General features: G+C 39.0%; 1 protein-coding gene across 1 annotated transcript in view; it reads right to left on the minus strand.

The window, feature by feature from the left end:
• The window catches only part of LOC149318077 (serine/Arginine-related protein 53-like), a 257,271-nt gene that overhangs the window by 176,709 nt on the left and 53,574 nt on the right, over window positions 1-26,988 (minus strand). Inside the window, exon 4 of the mRNA XM_089508974.1 lies at window positions 23,822-23,998. Within this exon, the coding sequence (XP_089365100.1) occupies window positions 23,822-23,998 (177 nt within the window). The remainder of the gene's footprint in view (window positions 1-23,821; window positions 23,999-26,988) is intronic.

The raw sequence follows: 26,988 nt of genomic DNA on the forward strand, positions 1-26,988 counted from the left end.
AAATATCTCACAAGGCTACAATTCTCAGATTTCCAGAGCATTGAGGCCTGCTGTTAAAGTGGTGTCAATCTGGATTATTTCTGCAGTGTGGATGATACCCCAGTGGAATTTTATGCTTGAGTGGGGGAGTCAAGCTATGATCTCCAGGGTACTAGTCCAATGCTCACACCACTACACCATGTCGCCCTCCGTGTGGTCGGGCATACACCGTGATGCTTGCTTCAGAGCAGCTTTGGAGCATGCGATGTCTAAACCCCCAAGCCGATGCGGGGGGGGGGGGGGTCTCTTTCGCCTATATGTGCTTAAGTCTAACACAAAATCATAGAACCATAGAACTGGAAGAGACCTCAAGGGCCATCCAGTCCAACCCTCTGTCATGCAGGAACTCACAATCAAAGCATCCCCAATAGATGGCCATCAAGCGGTTGTTTAAAGACCTCCAAAGAAGGAGACTCCAACAGCATATTCCACTGTAGAACAGCTCTTACTGTCAGGAAGTTCTTCTTAAAGTTAAGGTAGAATCTCTTTTCCTTTAGTTTGAATCCATTGCTCTTAGTCCTAGTCTCTGGAGCAGCAGAAAGCAAGCATGTTCCATCCTCAATATGACATCCCTTCTAATATTTAAAAGGGGCTATCATATAACCTCTTAAGCTTCTCTTCTCCAGGCTAAACATATCCAGCTCCCTAAGTCACTCCTCACAGAGCATGGTTTCTAGACCCTTCATCATTCTGGTCATCCTCCGCTGGACATGCTCCAGCTTGTCAACATCTTTTTTGAATTGTGGTGCCCAGAACTGGACGCAGTATTCCAGGTGAGGCCTGACCAAAGCAGGATAGATTGGTATTATTATTATTATTAACCTTTATTTATAAAGCGCTGTAAATTTACACAGCGCTGTACATAAATTTTTTAGTCAGACGGTTCCCTGCCCTCAGGCTTACAATCTAAAAGACACGACACAAAAGGAGAAGGGAGTGGTGGTGGGGAATAGGATCAGGTCCAGCAGATCTTCTCCACCTCCGAGGTCTGGACCAAGGCAGATGGACTGGAGGAAGGGCTTGGCTTCTTGATGGATGGTTAAAAGGGGGCTAAAAATATGGAACGCTTCACGAATTTGTGTGGTACTATTACTTCCCTCGATCTAGACACTACACTTCTATTGATGCAGCCTAGAATCGCATTGGCTTTTTTACCTGCAGCATCACATTGCTGACTTATGTTCAACTTGTGGTCTACTAGGACCCCTAGATCTCTTTCACATGTAGCCTTGTTAACACCATCCTATGTCTGTGCATTTTATTTTTTCTGCCTAAGTGTAGTATCTTACATTTCTCCCTGATGAAATTCATTTTATTAGTTTTGGCCCAGCTTTCTAATCTATTAAGGTCATTTTGAATTTTGATCCTATCCTCTGGGACATTAGCTACTCCTCCTAATTTGGTATCATCTGCAAATTTGATAAGCATGCCCTCTATTCCTTCATTCAAGTCAAGATGTGCCAGAGAATTAAGAAGATGTGACATAAATTAATTGAAAGATGGGGTGAACAATTATTTCCTCTCCCTGGTAAACAAATGGTTGGATGACTTTCCTGCATTTAACATACTTTCCCCTCTGTTTAATGACTCTTGCAGTCCTTCCAATCTGATTAGGTAGCACAGGAGTGCTGGGGAGAAGTGAGTACCCAAGAGGAACTCTTTATTTTAACCTGCTTGTATTCCCAGTGAGTATCTTGTAGCCACCACAAGGAAAACTCCAACACTGAATTCAGAGATATACAACGTCTGAAAATGCACATGTCTTCCTATTCTCACTGAATGGATCTTTATGGACAAGAAATATGCATAAGAAGCTACCTAGATTTTATATCATATTCAAAAATATTACTGTGAAATCTCTAAAAAAATATTATGTTACACTGATAGGATAGACAAATTCTAAGGATATAAAAACATTTTTCATCCTTCTTCCCTAACACATGCCTTGAGTTATTTCTCTAAACATTTGATTAAGTAGTAAAAGTTAAATTTCATATATCAATTCTGGTATATTTGTTATGGTCTTGCAATATGTTTGCTTTAAGCTCCTTTGATCTGGCCTAGAAAAAATTCCCTCAGGATGGCAAGGCTTGCCAACAAATGTAAATCTTGTTCAGTGTATCTTCAAATGCTTTTAAAACATCTGATGAAGCAAACAGTTTCTGAATATAGTATGATGCAGTTTGTTTTCATCCAAGTGAAAGGGCTCTATCTTATTTTTTGTAAGACTCAGATGTACAACATTTGCACATGTCAAAGCCATTGACAAAATGAATGCTCACAATAGGAAAAATAAGCTGGCTTGCCACTTGAGGTCTCTTCCAGCTCTATGATTCTATGAACTTCATGCCCCAACATCAAACATCTGCCCACTTTAAACAGGAGCATATGATATTCACTGGGTCACCATAAGTTAACAGGTGACATGAAGGCACATACATATACACATAGGTATTAAGCAGTATGGTATTTGCCAGCACACGGAGAGAGATAAATAGCAGCCAGATTTAATGGAGGAGGAACACTTCTCATTCAAAGACAATTAGATCCAGCAGCATGGCACAGCAATTGATCAGAGCCCTTGCCAGAACTAAGCTTGAATGAGAGATCTCTTCTTTCTTCCCCCTCCCTTGGCTCTCCTTGATCATCCTTATTAAGAAGGATGTCTCTGAATAGCTAAGTCTCGAATGAAAATATAATCACTTAAAGAATTCCACTTAAATGGAATTAGTTTTGTGATCATCAGAATCAAGCCCAAAATATTGAGATCCAGCAAGACGGTGGAAACATGTAAAACCAACATCTTTCAAATGTAATTAACATCATGCTGGATTGTTATCAGAGCTTGTGGGGGGGGGGGGGGACTTCAAAGTGTTTACCTTTGTACAATATGCACCTGCAGCTCTGTGAACCTTTCTTCAACTTTGGAGCAAACAAATAAGTAAAGTAAAAGGGATATTACACAGACTGAATCTCCCTTATCTGGAATTCCAAAATTTCCAAAATTGTCCACATGGATCACTGAGATACTGACACTTTGGTTTCTAATAGTTCAATGAACCCAAACCTTCTTTCAGGGACAAAAATACTGCACATAAACGTATTTTCAGGCCATGTTTATAAGCTGTATACAAAACATAAATGAATATCATGTTTACACTTGGGTCCCACCTCCACGATACCTCAGTAGGTATATGCAAATATTCCAAAATCTGAAAAACTCTGAAATCCAAAACAGTTCCGGTTCTAAGCATTTAGAAGGGAGAGTCAACCTTTATGTGAAATGAAAGATCATTTCCACAACAAAATGGAGCTTGCAAAAAAATAGTTTGCATTTATATAGTTCTTTAGAGTACACAGTTATTAAATCTATATTATTATTTTTTGTATCCTTACAACAACCCTGCATAGCAGATCTGTATTCTTATCCTCATATTGCAGATGAGGGCTGAAGTTGAGAGATACTGACATGCCTGAGGCCGCCTAGGGAGTTCATGGCACACACATGATTCAGTCTTCAAAATTCAAAACAATCTTTTAGTCATTAGGATACAACTGCTCCCACAAGCTATTGGGAGTCTTCAAGTTTATCCATATTTATATTTAACTATTATTTTGTTGGGATTTGAAAACTAATGCAGAATTAGTTAAGAACTATTAACTTTGGTGCTTTTTGTTTGTTAGCCTTGTTTTCATAAACCTTTGGGGGGGTTATTAAAACCACAGTTTTGTTGGTCCATTAAACCCTTAATTCGTGAGATAAAAACTCTAACCCCCTATTTTAAAATCTCTAAATTAGCAAACAAGATACCAAATAATATATGCTATAGGCAAAGGTCCCTGAAAAGCTATACTCTTCAAGCGCTTCAGCTGCAATATAAGCCACTGAGCCATGGCCAATACAAGCTAATTTGAATAATCAATATGACAACCTTATTTTTCTAATGCAAATAGGATTGATACAGTAAGGTGTCTCACTGCCACATCACAGTCATGGCCTCCTTTAACCCATAATTAGATTTAGGTGATTATCCCTGCTCTTCCTTACAAGTGTACAGCTCGGATAAGGGATGACAAAAGCTATCTGCCACTTATTTATCCTTTGCAGACGGTAGGTTATCCAGAGAGATAGAGGGTAAGATCTTCAAACAATTGTTATTCATATCATCTACAGTTTGAGATAGTCACAGCCTTCATGTGTGCTAAGTGAAAATAGCCCAAAGCAGTAGGTACATGATGGATGTTTAAGAACATCACAGTAACACAGACAGAAACTCAAGGTGATGTTAGCCAAATTATGCCTAACTTTAAACTGGATATCACAAAGAAATATAAGGCAATGATTTTCTCTTTCTTACAAGCAATGTCTCATTTTCACTCTATTTTGTGTCTTATGATTTTTATATTCAAGGTTCAGATTGGTTTCATAGATATATTTTAAAAATATAACAAAAATCGAGTATCTCTAGAATTATACTATTAAAGTGAACATGGATAGAAATGGTCTAGATAGAAATGTGATCACATTTAATTTACAGCTCTTCTTATCTCTAGTGTTTAAGCTGCAATGCTAATATTTAAACAAAATTATTGCCATTATTCATTTTGCTATGCCTAATATTAAAGCTAATAAGATGTAAAAGTATAATCATGTTAATATTTGTACTGCATTACATAATAGAGAATATCAGCTTAGGTAAAAGCACAAGTAAAAAGCATCCCACAGTAGCAGTTATAAAACCAACATACTTCCTCCGATAAGGCATTATCCTGGGCACAAAATGTTGTATTTAAGCTAAGATCTGTACCCACAACTGCAATTAATTGAAAATAATACACTGGACTTATTTCTGTGTTTTCTGCCAATGCTGATATAGTTGCTGTCTCATTCAATTCATGACCACCAGCTTCCAATTAAATCAGGGCACTAATTTGACTTTATTTTCCTTCTAGTCAATGAGAGGGGATGCTTAGGAATAATTATGTTACTGCTTCTTCAAGAATTTATAGGCCACCTTGGAGCACAATTGCTACTTCATAGGCATTAAGTAATATAACTCTTCTAGTTGACAGATGTTCTCCCAACTTGAAACAGCGTGTTATTGTGCAAGTTACTGTGCATGTTACTGTGCGTGTGCAACTTTAAATTGCATGTCGACTTATGGCAACTCCATGTTTTCCTTAGGCAAGGAATACTCAGAACTGGTTTTGCCAGTTCCTTCCTCTGAAATATAGCCTACAGTACCTGGTATTTGTTGGCAGTCTTACATTCAAGTACTAAACAGGGCTTTCAATACCTATTTTATTTTCATGATTACTTCCAATTCATTTATCCACAGCAGGCCTGAACAGCTTGTGAACCATCGCACTAAAGATAGCCTACCAAATATGTACTGTGAGTATCTATATATAGAAATATTCCTCCTCATACCAACATTTCCAGTTCCTCACAAGAAGGCAGGCTCTAAGAAACCATGTCCTCACTCCTCATATTCAGTTTGATCAGCTACAAATTGTGGAGGTGGATTTAACATAATCCCAAAGGTCTGCAAGTAATGTGCATTTGTCACATTTTCAAAGAACCATATGTACATACTAATTAATAATTAGACATTATTCTTAATTTTTTCAGAATATTTATATTTGCATAAATATAAATATCAATTTCTCTTGAAATGCCCCACCTTTTTATATGCACCATTTTTAAAGATAAAATAATATAATTTCTGAAAAAGTGAAAACATCTAATTTCCAGTGTTGTTAGTTTACAATTAAAAGTACTGAGGGGAAAGAAAAAAGAAAAGAGAAAGTGAAAGAGGGAACAAGTTTGAACACTGTTGTAATGCAATATATTTTTACAAAAATGTTGCTGCTTCCCATGAACTATTGTTAGGGACTCTTCTTCTTTGGTTGCTTGTCAGCAAAATATTGGGCACATGTTTAGGCGATTACTGTATCTCTGCAGTTCAGTATCTGGAGGGTTTCTGAATGCTACTCTAACTACTTAAAGCCAGTAAAGAGATTACAGCTCACACTAACAGGATTTTCACAGCTCCATATCATTCAGTTTGGATTCTTCATACACAGATTAAAAGGGTCCAGTCACACAATAGCTAGTTGCTTATAAAATGCAAGGTACTTGGGGTGTTGAAAATGTCCGTTTAGCTTTTTAAAATCCCCTTTTAGATGGGGAAATCCTTTCTTAAAGGAATTATATTTTTTTTAAAAAAATAACTCCATAATAATTCCAATTACAGTACTATGAAAAACAACAACAATGGAGATCGAAATTGTATGAGACCTACCATTCTCAAATTTACAAACAATTTAAAACAATATGTCTCCCAACAAGATTACAAATAGGTGAAGAAATCTTTTGATAAACAAGAAATAACAAATATGATTTGGTGCTAGAGTGTTTTAAAATACTAAAAATTATTATGATGAATAAGGAATTTTAAAATTCAGATCATATTTATATCAAGCTCAATATTTAATACATTCCCTATAAACAAATTAGAATTAGATTAGCTAAAAACACAGCCTTCTTCCCTTGCCAACAAATATATGGAGTGGCAAAACCTCCACCTCCTGTCATCTTGCATATAAGGTTAGTGTAAAAAACTAACAGGACATTTTGTCCTGTTTCAGTGGATACTTTACAAGTTATCTGCAGATGAGTAAATGTCTAGTGCTACAGTCAGAGCATACTCTTCAACAATCTCAAATTGATAGATTAATTTGAGAGTGCAATCCTGAATCTTTTTCTTTCCATCCTGTTTCCAAAAGTCTTATTCTTTTCACTTGGCACCATTATAACACACATTTTCATGCTGAATTTCTGCTTTTTAAGGCTAGTAATTTAGACCATTGATACTTCAGTTTCGTGAACATAAGTGTTCCATCTGCATCAGACCAAGATCCTCAAGTGGCCTACAAAAAAACATGCTTAGACAGCATGCTGAATTACTTGAAAATTATTGCTTTCTTGAATATCTCTGAATCTTGCTTTGATAGACTCTTCCTGTTGAGTGATTGTGTTCCCTCTTTTAACGTAAAATGTTTCTTCCAGGATTTTCTGGGAATTTCCTTTTGTACAGAAAGAGATCCATATGTCATTGTTCTTTATGCTGTCCTGAAACCTTATGAACTAGGGTGAGATACAACTATGGCTCAGTTCCAAATCTGGCAGACTTTAACTTCCCTAAATGGCCCAGCCCAGGCCCTGAGATCATCAGGAGAGGCCCTTCTCTCAGTCCCACCACTATCACAAGCACAGCTGGTAGGAATACAAAAGAGGACATCCTCACTGATTGCCTGGACTGTAGAACTCCCTTCTTAGAGAGGCCAGAATGGCTTCCTCCCTTGCTGTACTTTCAGCTCCAGCCAAAGAGCTTTTTATTCTGGCAGGTTTTAAAATGGAAAATTTTTAAAGAATATGATGAGGTTGCTGTATTAATTGCTTTTTTATCTTTTAATGATATTTTATCCTTCTAAGTGTGGTTTTAAATCATTTCCATATTGTCAAAGGTTAAACACCATTTTAATGTTCATTTTTGTATATTTTTAGTTGTTGATATTTGGGTGATGAACCTTGCCTGTGATTCGAGTCTGGTGCCAAATGGATGAAGATGCCGGTTATTTCTCCAACACAGGAACAGAGCGAAACTCCAAAACAGGCTTTCAACTTGCTTGGAACAATGCCTGGAAAAACAGCTGCTGAATCAAAGAATCACTCTCCAGCAGTTCACTCCTTAGAGGGCTTTATTACTTTGTTTCAAAATAACACGAGCTAATCACTACTATACAAAAACTCTTACCGACACACCACACTATCTGCAAACTGCCACAATCCACCAGAACAGCGTTTTCCTTATATACAGTATTACCATGAGGCGACCGCTAAGTCCAACCTCTTCATATACAAGATGCTATGCACCACAGACACCAATCCCTCTTGAGACTGAAGACATAGCATATTTACATTTAGTCCTGCTCAGCTGATCCTGAACATCCGGCTGCTGTTCTGGACTCCAGCTGTAGCCAATTTAGGCTTCTGCAGCCATTGCCACATCTCAACATTTTCACCTTCAATATACTAACATTAGTTGTATTAGGTTTTCAAATTGTAAGCTGCCTTGAGTTCCAATTTTGGGAGAAAGACAGGATACAATTAAATATAACAACAACAACAACACAACTTTAATGAATACCTAAAATAGATTACCTTTCAACATAGTTATGAATAAATCTCATTTTTTCTTACTTTTCTTACTGAGAGCTCACTCAGCTGTACTGGGCTTTATACATGAAAAAATAGCTGGCCACTAAGTGCAGCCAGCCACAGTTTGCTGATCCTTGTCAAAATATTTACATCTACAAATCAAGTGCAATTGATTCTAATTTATCTGAATGAAAGCAACCACTCAATGATTTCATAATAAGATAATGCTCTCACATATGTGTGCAAGTTTATTTTACTCTGTTTTATGGTTAACAGCCATCAGTCTATAAACATTTTGAAAATCATATAATCATAATATGGAAAGTGTGTGTATCATATTAGATATATCCTGGTTCTCTTTTATTCACTACTACAAATGCATACTCCTCTTGCAGTATTTCTAAAAAATTACACAAATATACCTGTATCATGATTTTATTGTTTCTTTACTTTCTCGAGTTCTTTATCAGATTCCCTAACCAGTTTCCACAATCCTGACTTTTCAGAAGGTGGCTGCCCTGATTATCCCAGAACATGTTTTTCACACCACTGAACGTCTTCAGTACTGTATTGTTTCAACAGATGATCTCAGCAGTATGCCAATTCTGAATACCCAAACAGAGTTCAAGACAAAAAAATTCTACCAAAGTATGGTAAGGTAAAGTGAGGTGAAGAAAAAGTTCAGGATTCATACAACACCCTGGACAGCTGCACGTGGAGGCCCACCTGGAGATGTACTACAGGAAGTGTAGTGTTAGAATGTTGCTTCAGCACCACTCAACTGTTACAATGAGTTTCAGGTAGTGTTGTGGCTCCATCTGGATGACTAGTTCTACTTCTGGTGAGAGGAGTGTGTTCACTTAAAAAAAGAAGAAGAAGAAGCCTAGCCTGCTTTAATAACCATTAATTTTGGTGGAGCATGGGGAACTGAAGTTCCTTTATAGTTTCTGGATTAATCCTCATGGTCAGAAGAAGTCAATGTGATCATCTCAGCCAAAGAGGTACTGGAACAAGCAAGCTCTTCTTGCATCAACACTTCTAGAATAGCATAAGCATCTGTGGGTAATCATATCCCACTCCTTTTTCCAAGGCCAGGCTTATCCCTCCATAACAGCAGGTCAGCCCCCAGAGTGATGACTTAATTGTGTGATTTGTTGTTGTTAACTGCCTTCAACTTGACTTTGATCTAAGGCAGCCCTCTGAATGAGAGACCTCCTGCCTTTTCCAGTGAGTCATTCCTTCTCATGATACGTCCAAAGTACAACTGTCTCAATATAGTCATCTTGGCTTCTAGAGAGAGTTCAGGCTTATTTGCTCTAGAATCCATTTATTTGGTTTTTCAACAATCCTCAATATCCTTAGAGCTCTTCTTCTTCCTACCAGCTTTCTTCACTGGCCAGCTTTCACAAGCATACTTAGAAGCGTAATATAATGGCTCAGGCAATCCTAACTTCAGTCCTCAATTATGTATTTTTACCCTTCAGCATCTTGTCTAGTTCCTTCATAACTGCCCTTCTAAGTCCTAGCCTTCCTCCAATTTCTTGACTGTTAAGTTGACAAGGGAGAAGAAAAATCCAAGTCAAGAATTCGCTGGTAGCATTGGGCAGTTTTCCTGTCTTTTTTTAGCCAGAGAAGTAAAAAGGACAATTGTGGATACATTTTATCCAAATGAGCTCATTTTAAAAGACATTTTTTGCATTTCTAATTGTAAGGATGTGCCATGTCCAAATTCAAGTAATAAAAACTTAATGTTAAGGATTTCTTTATGGCAGTATCTTATCTGTATCTGGTTCATTTTAAAGAAACCAAAGGGCCCTGCCAAGATTTCCATGAGCTGATAATGTTCAAAACAAGAAAAAGCCCACGAAGCACACCAGTTATCAGTGATTTGGACCGGATCAGCTTTAGAACATCAGAAACAAAATACAGTGATATTACCAATGAGATGTGGTGGCTTTAGTGATTAAGATGCCAATTCTGATGGTCGGAAGATCAGAAGGTTGGCAGTTCGAGGCCCGAGTGCTGCCTGATATGGTGAGCTCCTGTCACTAGTTCAAGCTTCTGCCAACCTAGCAGTTCAAAAGCATGCAAATGCAAGTAAATAGATAGGTACCACTTCTCAGTGGGAAGGTTACAGCATTCGGTGCAGTCATGTTGGCCACATGACCACCAGATTAGTCCTCGGACAACACTGGCTCTTCAGTTTAGCAACAGAGATGAGCACATTTTTCACTAGTTTAGTATTTCAGAAAGAGAAAGCAACATAGTGCAAAACTAATATATTAAAAGATAATAGTGCAATGACTTTTTATCTGAGCAGTTTTTAAATGAAGAATTATCTATAAAAATCCAGTTTTTCTCCAGAATTCCTTTAGAGTCCCTCCATTCATGTGTATCAGAAAACACATCAAGTCTATTTGTTAGTAACAAACTATTATGCCAATATATAAAGGGATGTTGTAGAACCTTTGTGACTAACTGAGCAAAAGAAGTTGCAGCATTAGCTTTTATAGACTTCATCTACTTCAAATGCATGGAGTGAACTGGTGCCCAGACTATGAATAGCCTTATAGCAAACTTGTGGATATGGTGATGAACTGACAAATTTAGTTTTAACTACATTCCTTGAAGGACAAAGGAAGGCAGAAAGATGTTGCCTAAGGCCAGGGTGGGTGGATGGTCCATATAAATGGTGAAGGGAATTTAGCAATATGGTATGTGCAAGCTGGGAACCAGAAAAAAGATGTGATAAACTGGCCAAGGCAGCCACCAAGAGGCTGGGGTGTTAACTATTGTTATAATACGTCTATTGTGCCAGGAAGCCATTGTCTCTGTTCAACCCACTGTTGATGGATTAGAGTTTGTGGATATATTTGAGGTGGAATTTGGAGGCATGTAAGTACATGTAGCAGTCAGTGGGTTTGTGATATAGGGTGCTGCTCAGGTGTCCATCATGCAGCAGTACAGTGGTGTCCAGAAAGTAGATTTGTTCTGTAGTTAGTTTCTGACTGAGACTGATGGTGGGGCAGAAGCCATTGAAATTCTGGTGGAATGTCTTGAGTGAGTCCTTTCCATGTGTCCAAATTATGCAGCTATCATCTATGCACCTCAGGAGGAGTTTTCAGGTGCAGAAGTTGAGGAATCATTCTGCTGTTACAGACAGCCAAAATAAAGTTGCTTCAAGTCACAGTGGAGGTACGATGTTTCAATGATGCATGCGTCCTAAGAGTCCAGAAGTCGCACCAAAGCCACGCTCCAGCCCTAAGGTCTGGAGCGTGGCTTTGGTGTGGCTTCTGGACTCTTAGGACGCATGCATCATTGAAACACCATACTTCCACTGTGACTCGAAGCAGCTTTATTTTGGCTGTCTGTAACAGGCCATTGTTCCATTCGAGTGTTCTGACCATTACAGATTTTTTTACTAATCCATCAACTCAACTAACTTCACAACAACTGGTGGAATTTCATATTGTATTATTATTATTATTATTATTATTATTATTATTATTATTATTAACCTTTATTTATAAGCGCTGTAAATTTACACACTTTAAATCTAAAAAGGCATATGAAATTGACCCACCTATATAATTTTACGTATTGCTAGAGAGGAAGAGTTGTTCTGAAATGTAGAGGACCAAGGCCTCATTGAATTCTTTCTACAAGGCCATGCCATAGAATATCAAAAGAAATGTGGTTACTTGAAGGAGGCTGCACTGCAGTTACAATCCCTCTGAAACCATGTCTTGAAGGGAAAGGGACTTTTTACATTCACAGTTGATCTCTCTTACTACTAGAGATGTAAGCCCATTAAGAATTCCAAGCAGGCTTCTAAGAATACTGTCATTGCTGTTTCTTTTGTTTCTATCATGCCAGAGCTACACACCATTCCGATCTTGTTCATATCACATTTGGGAGCTTTCAAAAGTAACCAAGTTCACATAATGGCTGTCATTATTCATATTTTGCTGCGGTTACTACCATGTTTTGTGGACGTTTAGTACTTATGCAGAATTGTAATAAATTATTTGATGCAAAATATTTTTATCTAATATAACAAAAAGTTTAAGTTGTTTAAGCTGACTTGTCACTCATGACAAATTAGGAGTCAGTAGGTAATTATTGGCAGCATATAACTTCCTTGTTGAAACAAAGGCTACCAATTTGGTTCCAGGCAAAATGAAAAGTGCTGGTCACAACCTATAAAGTCCTATACAGCTTGGATCCAGACTATCTGAAGGACCATATTGCCCCATACAAACCTGCAAGAATTCTAAGATCTTCAGGGGCAGACTTTCTCCTGGTCCTGCCATCATAACAGCCATGCCTGGTGAGGACATAAGGCTTACCAATAGCTGATCCCATTCTCTTGAATGCCTTTCCACAGAAGGCTAGGCTGGCCCCCTACCTGCTTTCCTTTCACTAGCTGGCAAAGACATTCTTCAAGCAGGCTTTTAACATATAATCTTTGTCAGGGAGGTTTTTATGATGTGCGTGTTCTATCTGTGTTTTTAAACTTTTGTATGTTTAATGCAATTTTACATTGTTTTTACAAGATGGTTTTAATTGTTTTTACTGTGAAGTTCTTAACTTTTATCTGTGAGCCACTTTGGGTCCCTTTCCTAGAGGAAGTCGGCATATAAACGAAATGAATTAAATAAAAAAAATAGGTTTCAGCTTGGAAAACCTATATTTCAAAAAGCTCAACCAAAAAGGTACCTAAAATAATATATGGGAGGGGGGGAGAAACCTTTTTTAAAAAAAAAACTGCCATTCTTAATTAATCAAACAGTGCTGCTTCTGCTGCTGCTTTAGTTTAAGAGCTCCACATTATTTTAGAGGTATATTTCAACCAGTCAAAACATTTAGACTTTGCTACTCGTGAAAGGCAAAATCTCTTTAGAACCTCTCGTCTTTTCCAATAAATTTTGCATAGAAACATGTTGCCCAAGCAGAGGGTTGCCTGCTGTCACATTGGAAGTATGATAAATGTTTAATGAAAACAACACCACACAGCTTGGTGTCAGACAACAGCTATCACACAGACCCACTTTGATCTAAACAGGCACTTAAAAGGAGTTCTGAGCATGCTTTCTACCACAGAACTCTTATAACCTATATGCAAATTAGGCAAAATTAGCATAAATGACTTCCTGCTGCAGAAAGTACTAAGAGGTAAAGAAAAATGACAAGCTCCAAGAGTGTATAACTGCTGTCAACTAAGAATAGACCAGCATTCTTTGTTTACTTTTATTGTTTTCTGCCAAGTACTGAAAGCTTATTAACAGGAATTTACTTTAAAAAATGATGGTCAGCAAAAAAACACCAGACAACTGATGGGTATTAGTTATATAGTAAAATCAACTAAAAAAATAAAAAGATAGTAAGTTCAACCAGAAAATGTTAGGCAAAACAAATTTCCATGGGAAATTCTTAATGGGGGAATGACCAAAAGAGATTTTTAATACATAGCCATTTGTTGTTGCTGTTGCTAACTACCCTCCAGTCGATCTTGACACATGGCGACCCTGTGGATGTGACATCTCCAAGACTCCCTGTCCTGCACTACTCTGCTTAGGTCCTGTAAACTCATACCCATGTTCTCCTTAATAGAGTCCATCCATCTAGCATGTGGCCTAAAAATAAACCTATGTTCCTGTGGGGAAAGAAATAGTTGCAAATAAGAAGAAGAAAAAAATGGGAGAAAACTGAATTTGAGTTATGAAAGCCTTCCAAGGTCATGATACTTCTGATTGATACAGTATTTATTCTAAAGAGTATTTATTTGTTTATTTGATTTATATCCTATTTTTCTCCAAATATGGGACCCAATGCAGTTTACACTGTACCAAAGCAGCTTCCACTGTGGTTTTTAAAATTCTTTCAATCACAAAATAATGGCTGCTTAATTTTAGTTTTTGTTTATTTTGAATCTTGGAATAGTCAAGCACTCCTAAAAGCCTTAGCATCCGAATGTAGAAATATGTTTTGGGATGGAGATACAGTGACTGATACTCAAATTTGTAGCTGCTAGATCAATTTCTCACTGTGACAAGTCTTAATTCAGAATTAGGAACTTTTCACAGATCTTAAATTATATAAGTTATCTGCAAATATCAGTGTAATGGTCCTTGTTTTATCCAAATGAAAATGGCAACTGGCACTAAATAATAGTAACATGTTGCTGTTAGCAACCTAAATCTTCAAAATGACAAATATCTATAAAGGTAAAAGTTTCTTAGATCCATATTCCCTATGTAGATATTCTTTGATCACTCTCTGATTAAATGAAAACACTATCTCATTTAAAAAGATATACAAGGGATGAATTACATCAAGAACACCCTGCCAAATTTCATTCAGTAGCTTATTAACATTTGAAGTGTTTCTAAACAGTACAAAATCCTTGGTTTCAAAGACCTGTGTATAGTAGATAATCTCTTAGGAAAGAAACTAGTGTTGTAAATATCTGCATTTTAAAGTAATATTACAAAGAATGGATTATGAATACACCTATGTTTGCTTGAACAACAATAAATTTAACACAACCATTGCATCCACTTTGTATCGCTTCTACAGCATGAAGTATGATCAAATGCAGTCACAAAGCTTTTAGAGTTTTGGGCAAGAGACTATAGGACAGTGGGAGAGGGCATGCTTTCACAGCGAAGACCCCTGGTTCAAAAGTCACATCTCCAGTTTAAAAGACTGGGTAGGAGATGATGGTAAAGATCTCTCTTTTGCAGATTCTCAAGAGCAACTGGAAATTAGAGAAACTGCTGAGCTAATTGAACTTAGGGGCAGTACAGACCGCAGCCGCCCCTTTTTGCACTGGATTGGAGCCAGGGCAGCCTCACCAGCAGCCCTGCAGCTCCAATCTGGCATTTTTCCAGGCCACAGAGAAGCAGCAAAATGCTGCTTCTCCATGGCCCAGAAAAGGGATGTCCTTGGGGCTTCATGCCCCCAGACATCCCGGCCCTACAGAAGAGAAAGGGGCAGCCACTTTCTCCTCAGGATTGTTCCCGCAACCATGCAGTTGCTGCGGGAACGATCCGCTTCCAAAAGGAGCTCCGTTTCGGAGGTCCTTGCAGCAACGACACCAGGCCGCCGAAAGCTGCCTGGTGCAGCGCAGAGATGACATGCACGCGCCACACTGTTTGCATGTAGTGCGCACATGACATCATCAAGGCATGCCACATATGGACGGAGCCACATAAAGATGGCGCCATCCATACGTATTAGGGTTGTAGAGCGTGTGGTGTGCTCTGCAACCCTAATTTTGGTGCCGACACGGTGCTTTCGGCCCATTTGTTTCGGGCCAAAAACAGTCTGTTTTGGTATAAGGAAGCTCATTATGGGTTGGATCCAGATTTAGTTATATTTAGAGGAGATCCGCTTAATTCAGTGCTTCTCAATTATTTTCTGTCATGCCCCCCTAGGAAGAAGAAAACATTTCGCGCTCCCTGCGTGACTGTAAATAGTATCATTTGTCTATAAAATTGTTATACACCTCTGCATAACAGAGCCTCGCGCCCCCCTTTATGGAGCCTCGCGGGGGGGCCCGCCCCACTATTTGAGAAAGGCTGGCTTAATTCAATGAGACCTAAGTTACCATGAGTAACTTGAGCTCCATTGATTACAACAAGTTTACTCTGAATATTTCTAGATCCAATCTAAAGTTTCTAATGTTTGGGAATAAAAGAGAAGGTGGGAGCGCAACATGACAGATCCAAGTCTGATACAGAAAGTCTACCTCCCTGGTTCATTATTATCAGAGGCATGTTAATTAAGTAATGTTATCAAAATTAATCAAAGCTCTGTCTTCTAGGCCAAATTGCACTTCGAAAAATATTTTTATGCCATTATTATTTTTTCTGTTCCAAACAATTTCCATTATGCCCATTACAGCAAAAAAAAATTTTTTTTAATTGACAATCTATTTTCAGTAAATTTATATTTGGCAAAAACAAACCTAGATTTGTGAAATCAATCAGGCACACACCTGCAACAAATGGGGATTAGCCATCCCAGATGTCAAACTTGATTATTCAGCCTTTTAATTAGGCCATCTTATCCAAATTATCAGCCACAATTCTGCAAAAAACCTGGGTTAGTTTAGAAGTAAAACACAACTCCCCCATAGAAAGGAGCTTGCCCTTTGGCACACTCACTAAGAGTGAGAGGGACATAAATATGGCTGAATTTATGCTTTCTTGCTTTCTGCTTCTGTACATGGCTTTGCAAAAGAATCAGTGGTTACAGTAGACTCATAGAATGAGCTACAGAGTAAAGTGTAAATGGGCTATTGGCCCCCACTCTTTTTTACTGTGTGTGACCATAGTACACACTCACCCCCTCACCCCTCCTTTCTCTAGAGAGCTCTGAATACAATGCTCTGGCTCTGCAGTGGCCTTGAAGAGAACAGGATCAGCCTAGCTAAGTATCTCTTTGCATTAGCTAGTATCCCTTTGCATTCCAGACTCCAAGCAAATGTAGAGCCAATAAGAAAAATGTGTGAACACTGCATGGACAGTGAATGCAACCAATCACTTGATGTTTAGACAATAGCCAATTAACTGCCTGTTGTATAATCATGTGTGTACTAAATAACCAATTAAGCAAATGCTATGTAAACAATGAACTGTGTTTTGCTATAAAAACTTTTGGAAATGGCTATTGGGCGCGACAGCAATTTTATCACCATCTGCTGGTGTGCTGTCGTCTTGGCCAAATAAAGTGTGTTTTGCTAATGGACATTTTGGGTTTTCCGCGTCATCACTTAAGGACACTCCTTTCAAATGAACATGTTGGGAATGTTTCCCTAACAAGAGGATACTAGCAAATATCTCCTATCCATTCCTGAAGAATTCTTTAGAACTCTGCAAGCAGAGGCTGGTATCCTAGTTTCCAGGCCCTCCCCTATTGCCATTTTTCTGCTTCAGTCTGATTTTTTATTCACCAGACAAGTCAAGACAATATTTAGATTGTGAAACCAAGGGTGCTTTGACATAAGATATATATTTGCAAGAGGAAGATTCAAAAGCAATCTTTCTAGACAGCTTGGGAGAAGGGGACTCATGCAAGTTGGTGTCAACTGGAACAAATAACCACCTTTTCCAAATGTCTTGCCCTTAAATATGATGTAATAGGCATCATTGAAACTTGGTAGGATAAGTCTCATGATCTGAATGTAGTAATAGAGGGGTATAATCTTTTTAAGAGAAACAGGCCAAACAAGAGAGGAGGAGGAGTGGCATTACAGGACAGGGATGTTTACACTTGTGAAAAGATCCAGGAATTAAATCCTAGAAACCAGGTGAAGAGCATCTGGGAAAAAAATGAAAGGGAAAGAAACAACAGGGATGATATTGTGAGAGTCTACTACAGACTCCTAAGTCAGTCTGATAAATTGGATCATGCCTTTCTAGAACAGATGACTACACAGTCAGAAAGAAGAGGTGTAATAGTGATGGGTCACTTCAACTATGCTGATATTTACTGGAAGTCAAACTCAGCCAAGAGTTTAAGGTCTAGTAAATTCTTCAATTGCCTAGAAGATAATTCCATTTTCCAAAAGGTGGAAGAGGCAACAAGGGGATCAGCTATTTTAGATCTGATCCTAACCAACAGGGATGACCTGGTTAATGGGGTGGAAGTGCCATGATCCTTAGGTGGGATTGATCACATTCTCCTAAAGTTTATTATACAGTGGAAAGGGGAAACCATGCATAAATCCAAAACACACTGCAGAAATAATCCAGTTTGAGATTTGGCCCTAACTCAGTACTATGGAATCCTGGGAACTGTAGTGTATCGTGACACCAGAGCTCTCTGGCAGAGAAGGCTAAATGTCTTACAAATCTACAGTTCCCAGAACTTCCTATCATTGAGCCAGGACAATTAAAGTAGTTTCAAAATGGATTGTTTCTGCAGGGTGTTTTGGACCATAGTCAGACAAATATTTTAGACTTTAAGAATGCTGATTTCAGTAAACTTAGGGAAATACTTAGTGTGACCCCATGGTCAGAAATACTAAAAGAGAAGGGAGTTCAATATCTCAAAAGGGAGATATTGAAGGTACAATTTCAAACAGTTCCAATGAGGACAAAAAATGGGAGGTGTCTCAAGAAACCAGGATGGATGACTAAAGAACTTTCAGCTGCACTAAGTTTTAAAAGGACATGTATAAGAAATGGAAAGGGGGGAAATCACCAAAGAGGAATTCAGACAAATAGCTTGCACATGTAATGGTAAAGTAAGAAAAACAAAAGTGTAGAATGAACTCAGGCTTGCTAAAGAGGTTAAGAATAAAAAGGGCTTTTTGGATATGTTCGTAGCAAGAGGAAGAAGAAGAAAATGGTAGGGCCATTGTGTGCAGAAAGATGGCAAAATGCTAACAGAGAAAAAGCAAAACTCTTAAACTCCTTCTTTACCTCAGTCTTCTTACAAAAGAAAAAGGGTGCTCGTAAGCAGAACACCGTAGAGGAAATGCAGCACAGAGATAGTACATGAATACCTGGTTAATATAAATAAATTCAAATCTCTAGGGCCAGGTGAACTACATCCAAGAATATTAAAAGAACTGGCAGAAGTAATCTCAGAGCCACAGTCAATAATCTTTGAGAATTCCTGGAGAACAGGAAGAGTCCCAGAGGACTGGAGAACAAATGTTATCCTCATCTCCAAAGCAGGGGGGGGGAGGACCCAAAAAATTATCACCCCGTTAGCCTCAAATCAATGCCAGGAAAGATACTAGAGCAGATCATGAAACAGAGAATCTGTAAGTATTTAGAAAAGAATGCCATAATCGCAAAAAGTCAACATGGGTTTCTCAAAAACAGGTCCTGCCAGACTACCGTAGTCTTATCTCTCTTTTTTTATAAAATTATGTTTGGTAGATGAAGGTAATGCTGTGGATGTAGTATACCTTGATTTCAGTAAGGCTTTCGACAATGTCTCCCATGATATTCTGGAAAACAAGCTAGTAAAATATGGGCAAGACAATATGTAATTGGTTGAACAGCGAAACCCAAAGGGTGCTCCTTAAGAGGAGTGACAAGTGGGGTGCCACAGGGGTCTGTCCTGGGCCCAGTACTATTGAACATCTTTATCAATGACTTCAATGAAGGAATAGAGGGCATGCTTATCAAATTTGCAGATGACACCAAATTAGGAGGAGTACCTAATACACCAGAGGGCAGGATCAAAATTCAAAATGACCTTAATAGATAAGAAAACTGGGCCAAAACTAATAAAATAAATTTGAACACAAAGAAATGTAAGATACCACACTTAGGGAGAGAAAAAAATGAAGTGCACACATATAGGATGGGGGACACCTGGCTTGACAACAGTTTATGCAAAAGGGATCTAGAGTCCTTGTAGACCACAAGTTGATCACGAGTGATGTGTTGCTGCAGCTTAAAAAGCCAATTTGATTCTAGGCTGCATCAATAGAGGTACAGTGTCTAAATCAAGGGATGTAATAGTACCACTCTATTCTGCTTTAGTCAGGCTTCACCTGGAATACTGCGTTCAGTTCTGGGTACCACAATTCAAAAAAGATGTTGACAAGCTGCAGTGTGTCCTGAAGAGAGCAACCAAAATGGTAAAAGGTCTGTAAACCATGCCCTATGAAGAGTGACTTAAGGAGCTGGGTATGTTTAGTCTGGAGAAGAGAAGGTTAAGAGATGATATGATAGCCCTGTTTAAATATTTAAAGGAGTGTCATATTGAGGATGGAGCATGCTTGTTTCTGTTGCTCCAAAGACTAGGACATGAAGCAGTAGATGCAAACTACAGATAAGGTCAGAAAAGCTAAAGCACAGAATGAACTCAGGCTTGCTAGAGAGGTTAAGAACAACAAAAAGGGCTTTTTTGGATATGTCCGCAGCAAAAGGAAGAAGAAGGAAACGGTAGGGCCACTGCGTGGAGAAGATGCCAAAATGCTAACAGAAGACAGAGAAAAGGCAGAATTACTCAGCACTTCCTTTGCCTCAGTCTTCTCAGAAAAGGCAAAGGGTGCTCAACCTGAGGATAATGGAGCAGAGGACAGAATAGGGGAATTTCAGCACAAAATAAGTAAAGAGATAGTACAGGAATACCTGTTTAACCTAAATGAATTTAAGTCTCCAGGACCAGATGAGCTACATCCAAGGGTATTAAAAGAACTGGCAAAGGTAGTATCGGAGCCATTGGCAATAATCTTTGAAAACTCCTGGAGAACAGAAGTCCCAGCAGACTGGAGGAGGGCAAACGTTGTCCCTGTCTTCAAAAAGAGGAAGAAAGAGGATCCCAACAATTATCATCCAGTTAGTCTGACATCAATACCAGGCAAGATTCTAGAGCAGATCATTAAACAGAGAGTAGGTGAACATCTAGAAGGCAATGCCATAATCACAAAAAGTCAACATGGGTTTCAGAGAAAGAAGTCATGCCAGACAAACCTGATCTCTTTTTTTGATAAAATTACCAGCTTGGTAGATGAAGGGAATGCTGTGGATATAGTATATCTTGATTTCAGTAAGGCCTTTGACAAAATTCCTCATGACATTCTTGCAAACAAGCTTGTAAAATGTGGGCTAGACAAGGCAACTGTTAAGTGGATTTGTAACTGGTTGACCGGCCGAACCCAAAGGGTGCTCAACAATGGCTCCTTTTCATCCTGGAGAGAAGTGACCAGTGGGGTCCCACAGGGCTCTGTCCTGGGCCCAGTACTGTTCAACATCTTTATCAATGACTTGGATGACATAATTGGGGGTATACTTATCAAATTTGCAGATGACACCAAATTAGGAGGAATAGCTAATACTCCAGAGGACAGGATCAAAATTCAAAATGACTTGAATAGACTAGAAAGCTGGGCCACAGCTAACAAAATGAACTTCAACAGGGAGAAATGTAAGGTACTGCACTTAGGGCGAAAAAATGAAATGCACAGATATAGGATGGGGGACACCTGGCTTAAGGAGACAACGTGTGAAAGGGATCTAGGAGTCCAAGTAGACCACAAGTTGAACATGAGTCAACAGTGCGATGCGGCAGCTAACAAGGCCAATGCGATTTTAGGCTGCATCAATAGAAGTATAGTGTCTAGATCAAGGGAAGTAATAGTGCCACTATATTCTGCTCTGGTCAGGCCCCACCTGGAATATTGTGTCCAGTTCTGGGCGCCACAATTCAAAAAGGAGAAACTGGAGCGTGTCCAGAGGAGGGCAACTAAAATGGTGAAGGGTCTGGAAACCAAGTGCTATGAGGAACACCATAGGGAGCTGGGGATGTTTAGCCTGGAGAAAAGAAGGTTAAGAGGTGATATGATAGCCCTGTTTAAATATTTGAAGGGATGTCATATTGAGGAGGGAGCAAGCTTGTTTTCTGCTGCTCCAGAGACTAGGACCCGGAGCAATGAATGCAAGCTGCAGGAAAAGAGATTCCATCTCAACATTAGGAGGAACTTCCTAACAGTAAAGGCTGTTTGACAGTGGAACACACTTCCTCGGAGTGTAGTGGAGTCTCCCTCCTTGGAGGTCTTCAAACGGAGGCTGGATGGCCATCTGTCGGGGATGCTTTGATCTGGATTTCCTGCATGGCAGGGGGTTGGACTGGATGGCCCTTGCGGTCTCTTCCAACTCTATGATTCTATGATTCTACAGGAAAAGAGATCCCATCTCAACATTAGAACAAACCTTCTGACAATAAGAGCTGTGGAATGCACTCTTTCAAAGTGTGGAAGAGTCTCCTTTTTTGGAGGTTTTTAAACAAAAGCTAGATGGCCATCTGTCAGAATTGTGTATTCCTGCATGGCAGGGGATTGGACTGGATGGCCCTTGAAGTCTTTTCCAACTCTATGATTCTATGATCATATTATTCTAAAGATGATGCTCCCTGTTCATTAACTCTAGGATCCTGAGAGCCTCCATTCATGTAGGAGAGGATACCAAACAGATGAGTATGAAATAACTTTTAATGCACTTGAACTCTGCTCCACTAACAGAAAGAACACTGACATCAAAGCTGTTTTATTTACTGTGTGTGTGTGTGTGTGTGTGTATGAATGGCTGAATCCAAAGGGTACTCAGCAATGGCTCCTCTTCTTCTTGGAGAGAAGTGAGCAGTGGGGTGCCACACGATGCTGTCCTGGGCCCAGTGCTATTAAACATCTTTATCAATAACTTGGATGAAGCAATAGAGGGCATGCCCTCTCTGTCTCTACATACATACATAAGCCATTGTATGCCATTTCGACTATGGGGGAACATATAACTCTGTTTTGACTTAAATTATACCTACTAAACTACCCTGCAATGCTGTTGAAAAGATTTCTTATCTCAAGTATTGTCAGTATCAGAGGACAACCAAGAGAACTTCTTAATATGATTAAAACAAAATATTTTATTCTAGAAATTGAGGCAGAAGTTCCTCTGTCCAAGGTTTGTGTTGGAACTGAAAAGTTTTCCCCCTGGATCATACTTAAGAGTTCCCACCATCCAGCCCTACTCCCCGGCTACGATCCCAAGTTTGATCTGGATCAAAGTGACCTTTCATGTTTCCTCTTTCCTTCCCTGCATTATCATTCAATGCACTCTGATTTACAGCCCCAATCCACTGTAACAGGATCATAAAACCACAAATCTCTCTCTCCTCTGGCCATTTCCCCCCTCCTGTTGTTTCTCAAGCTTGGCTTCCCACAGGATCCCTATTCCCCCCTCAATAAACCAGCACCTACCCTAATACTATATCACGATGTCATCTTACCACCATATCATCATTACATCACATCATCATGAAAGAACCATGCACATGGATCTGACAACTATATGATGCTCTTCAAACACTGAAAATGCTAGAGAAAAATATCAATTTTCATTTTTAATATTAGTATTAGTATCTCCTCATGAAGGGCACTGCAATAACTTCAAACAATTTCTGGTACAGATATGTGCTAAAATGTGTATTTTAAAAAGGAAGACCAAAGTCCTAGTGAATGTCTGCAAACAGCTGCCTCTAAGACTTAGACCCGGTAGAGACTGGCGCTATGTGCCAGCCTGGGACCGATTTTAGGGCTTGGAAGAGCAGAGCATCCGCACACTCCCAAGTCCTACTGCGCGCCGCTGGCACCATCTTGGCGTGCCCCTGTAAAGACCAGGTACGCAACGATGACGTTCGCATGGCACAGCGCCCAAACAATGCTGCGCTGAGCGGATGTTATTAGGGCACATGAGTACAGCAATGGTACTGCGCATGCGCCCTAAAAAGAACCCGACAGGAGCGGGTTCTTTTTAGAGCTCCCAAAGGCAGCATCATTTGGTTGCTGCAACCTCCATCGGGGGCAGAAAGGAGCGGCATCTCGTCACCTCTTTCTGCCCATCTGTCGAGCCCCATAGTGAAGCTAAGTGGCTACTGATCCAAATAAAATGATCTGGGAAAATGGGGTACCTCACAGACCCATCTAGGAGTATGGTATAATGAGCTTGTAAAAATAAATTGATTTAACTAAGACAAAACCAATATATGCATCTAAAAAATATCATAATGTATCATTCATCAGGTTTTACTTACCCACTTTTACTGTAATGCTGATCCTTCTCTTTCCCTTTGGCTCGCTCCTTCTCTCTTGTCTTCTCTTTATCTCTGCCTTTACGTCTTTCTTTGTCACGAGATCTACTGCGACTTCTTCTATGACTGGTTCTTTCGCTACTTCGGCTATAAGAACGTTGTTGGGGTCTGGAGTGTGATCTATAGGTTAAGGAGAAAGTAAAAAGAAAACCTGTAAAAATGTAGCAATTCCAGTTTTAAATATTGTTGTTCATCCTTTTCTTTCATCTACATTATACTATTTTAGTCACAAATATTTCTTATTTTTAAAACCCTGTATCCAATACAATTAAACAAATGAAGAAATAAAATAATAGATTGCTTGCTGTGAAAACTACTGAAAACAATGCATTAACTGTTAGGGCGTGGAAAGACGCACTGTGTCCACCATGACCATCTACAGAGTTGAACCACGTCGACAGGATGCCAGGGAGAAGGAATCTGAAGAGATGTCTGCAAAGGTATTCAGGCCAAGAAGGAAACTATTCGTTCACCATTGCAAACGGCCTTAAGCTCCCGGCTTGAGAAATAATGACAAGAGCACTTCAAGCCTTCACTCTACACGGGGGCTTTAATAAATAAGTTACTTTAATAAATAAGTTACTTTGCCAACCAAACAACCATAACAACAAAAACAGAGAGGCAGTTACTGTAACACCAACTGTCATAACTGACACTCTCTCAGAAGGACTGACAGCATTAACATTCCATAATTCAAGTGTCAACTGTCAACTGCCACTAGAACTGTAATAGGTTCCGCTACAGCTCTATCTTGTGGTCACATACATGTCATTTCCTAACATTAACACAGTTCAGACAACAACATACTACTGTATCTTGTACAAATATGACTTATCAGGTAACTATAAACATGGACAACATAAGCAGGAAATTACAGAAACATCTTTCCCTTGACAATGGAAGACAAGAATGGCAGAGAAGAGAAACCTATTGTCCATCTCACCACACCATCAAAGAAACTGGAACTCTAGATACTATATATAGGGGCTTGGGATACATACAAGCATTAAAATAAGAAAAAAAAATGTTGATAAAATCATTTAAGAATGAAAAAGGAAGCACTTAAGGGCAAAGTATCTTAGGTGGTATCCTAAATTAGTTTAAGAGGAAACTAGGATTTTAAAAAGTCTTATATTGATCCTATCATGGGGCATACTCCAATCCCAAGTGCAGTGCAGTGAAGTTTATAAAAATGTCCCACAACCAAAGGATGTTTGTATGTACAAATCATTTGTATGTTCCATTTGAACAACCAATGTCAGAAAGCACAGCTAGCTTGTTAAAAATAAATACGACAAAATAAGATAAATAAAACTAATGAATTAGCAATGCAAAATAAAACTAACTGACTTCTCTACACTACTGTTTGCTCAAAAAAGTGTGTCTCACCTGTTTATGTGGAAAAAAAAACGGAATACACAGGAGATCTGCTTTGGTGCAGATACTGCAACAAAAAGTTAATTTGGGGAAGTAAAATGCCTCATTCTATTTCAAGAAGAAATCCACAGAAGGAAACTTCTACTCCTTTTCTCTCACACAGCCACTTATATTACCACCACCAAAAATACTTCTGGGGAATCACTGTGAGATGGGTTGCAGGCAGTTACGGGTGAGGATAAAATCATCCCAAACTTGAAGAGGTTCCATACATTACTGGACAATTTTCCCCTCCCCAGCATCCTTCTAACAATTCTCATCTAAGGCATGGTTCTCACATATCTAGACTTTACTTGATGACTGCAACTTCAGATGATTGCTTCTTTACACACAATGATCCAACACCATTGAGAGTACTTTTGCATAATTTCACATCACATTAAACACAATCCTTTTCATTTAATTCATACACTGATCTGTGAGTCATCAAATGTACACAAATGTATGGCTCGGCATGGGTAAATCAGCACAAAGCCTCGGAAAGAAAGAGCAAAACTGTATATTCCAGAGGAAATCAGGAAAATAATCTTGGAGCCATTGATTATTCCAAATAATTCAAGGAAGAATTTCTTGATTCAAGGAATTAAAGGAAGAGGCTTATGTACTTCATATACAAACACAACCTTTGCCACCACCTTCAGTTTTCACTTGTAAAAATAAACTATCAACTTGAGAGAGAGAGAGAGAGAGAGAGATAACAGCTTGTCTAGCAGAATGTAGAATGTAGAATACTTTCCACCTTTTTATGACCAAGATATTACAGTGACCTCTGGTCATGGACTTGTATTGGAAGAATGCTGTTTGATTTATTTATTGTATATTAAAGTATAAGGTAAGGAGAAGTTTGGAGGGTGAGAGAGTGGAATATTCAACAGAATGTTGATTGATATAATGTTTGAGGAGATTTGCATAAAGCTGGTGATTGACTGCTGGTGAAAGACACTAAGGAGTTTAGTTAGATAAGAGTTTGTGTCAGCGAGTTAGACTAGAGTTGGAATGAGAAAAGATGTTTTGATGGGAGGTTTAGTATGGTTGGTCTGAGTTAGCTTGAGAGGAGAATAACAGACATTGTGTGGTGTTTTAAAAATAACAGGTAATTAAGCTGCATGGGATGCGCTGACTTAATGGATAAGACGCCAATTCTGACAATTGTAACAATTCTGACAATTGTAAAGTTGGAATGCTGGCAGTTCAAGGCTCAAATGCTGCATGATGGGGTAAGCCTCCATCACTAATCCCAGCTTCTGCCAACCTAGTAGTTCAAAAGCATGCAAGTGCGGGCAGATAAACAGGCACCACTTCAATGGGAAGATAACAGTGTCCCATTCAGTCATGCTGGCCGCATGATCAGGGAGTCATCTTTCACAACACTGGTTCCCTCGGCTTAGTAACAGAGATTAGCACTGCCCCCTACAGTTGGTTACCACTAGACATTCTTGTCAAGGGAAAACCTTTACCTTACCGTATTAAGCTACTGCGTTATGTTTGACTTCTGCAAAGAAAGAACAGTGGTTGTTTTTATGCTCTTTTTTGCATCTGGAACCACCATCTGTCTGACAGCTTGGATTCAGACAGGGTATCTGTGGGGGAAGCATTAAACATAGAAAAGTGGTGCCCATTCAGGATAGAAATTCCATGTATCCTCTTATGTACCTTGAGGACATTCATCAGTC

Source organism: Sceloporus occidentalis, unplaced genomic scaffold (genome assembly GCF_023333645.1).
Source record: "Sceloporus occidentalis isolate IW3139 unplaced genomic scaffold, rSceOcc1.0.p SCAF_2, whole genome shotgun sequence".
Taxonomy (NCBI): Eukaryota; Metazoa; Chordata; class Lepidosauria; order Squamata; family Phrynosomatidae; genus Sceloporus; species Sceloporus occidentalis.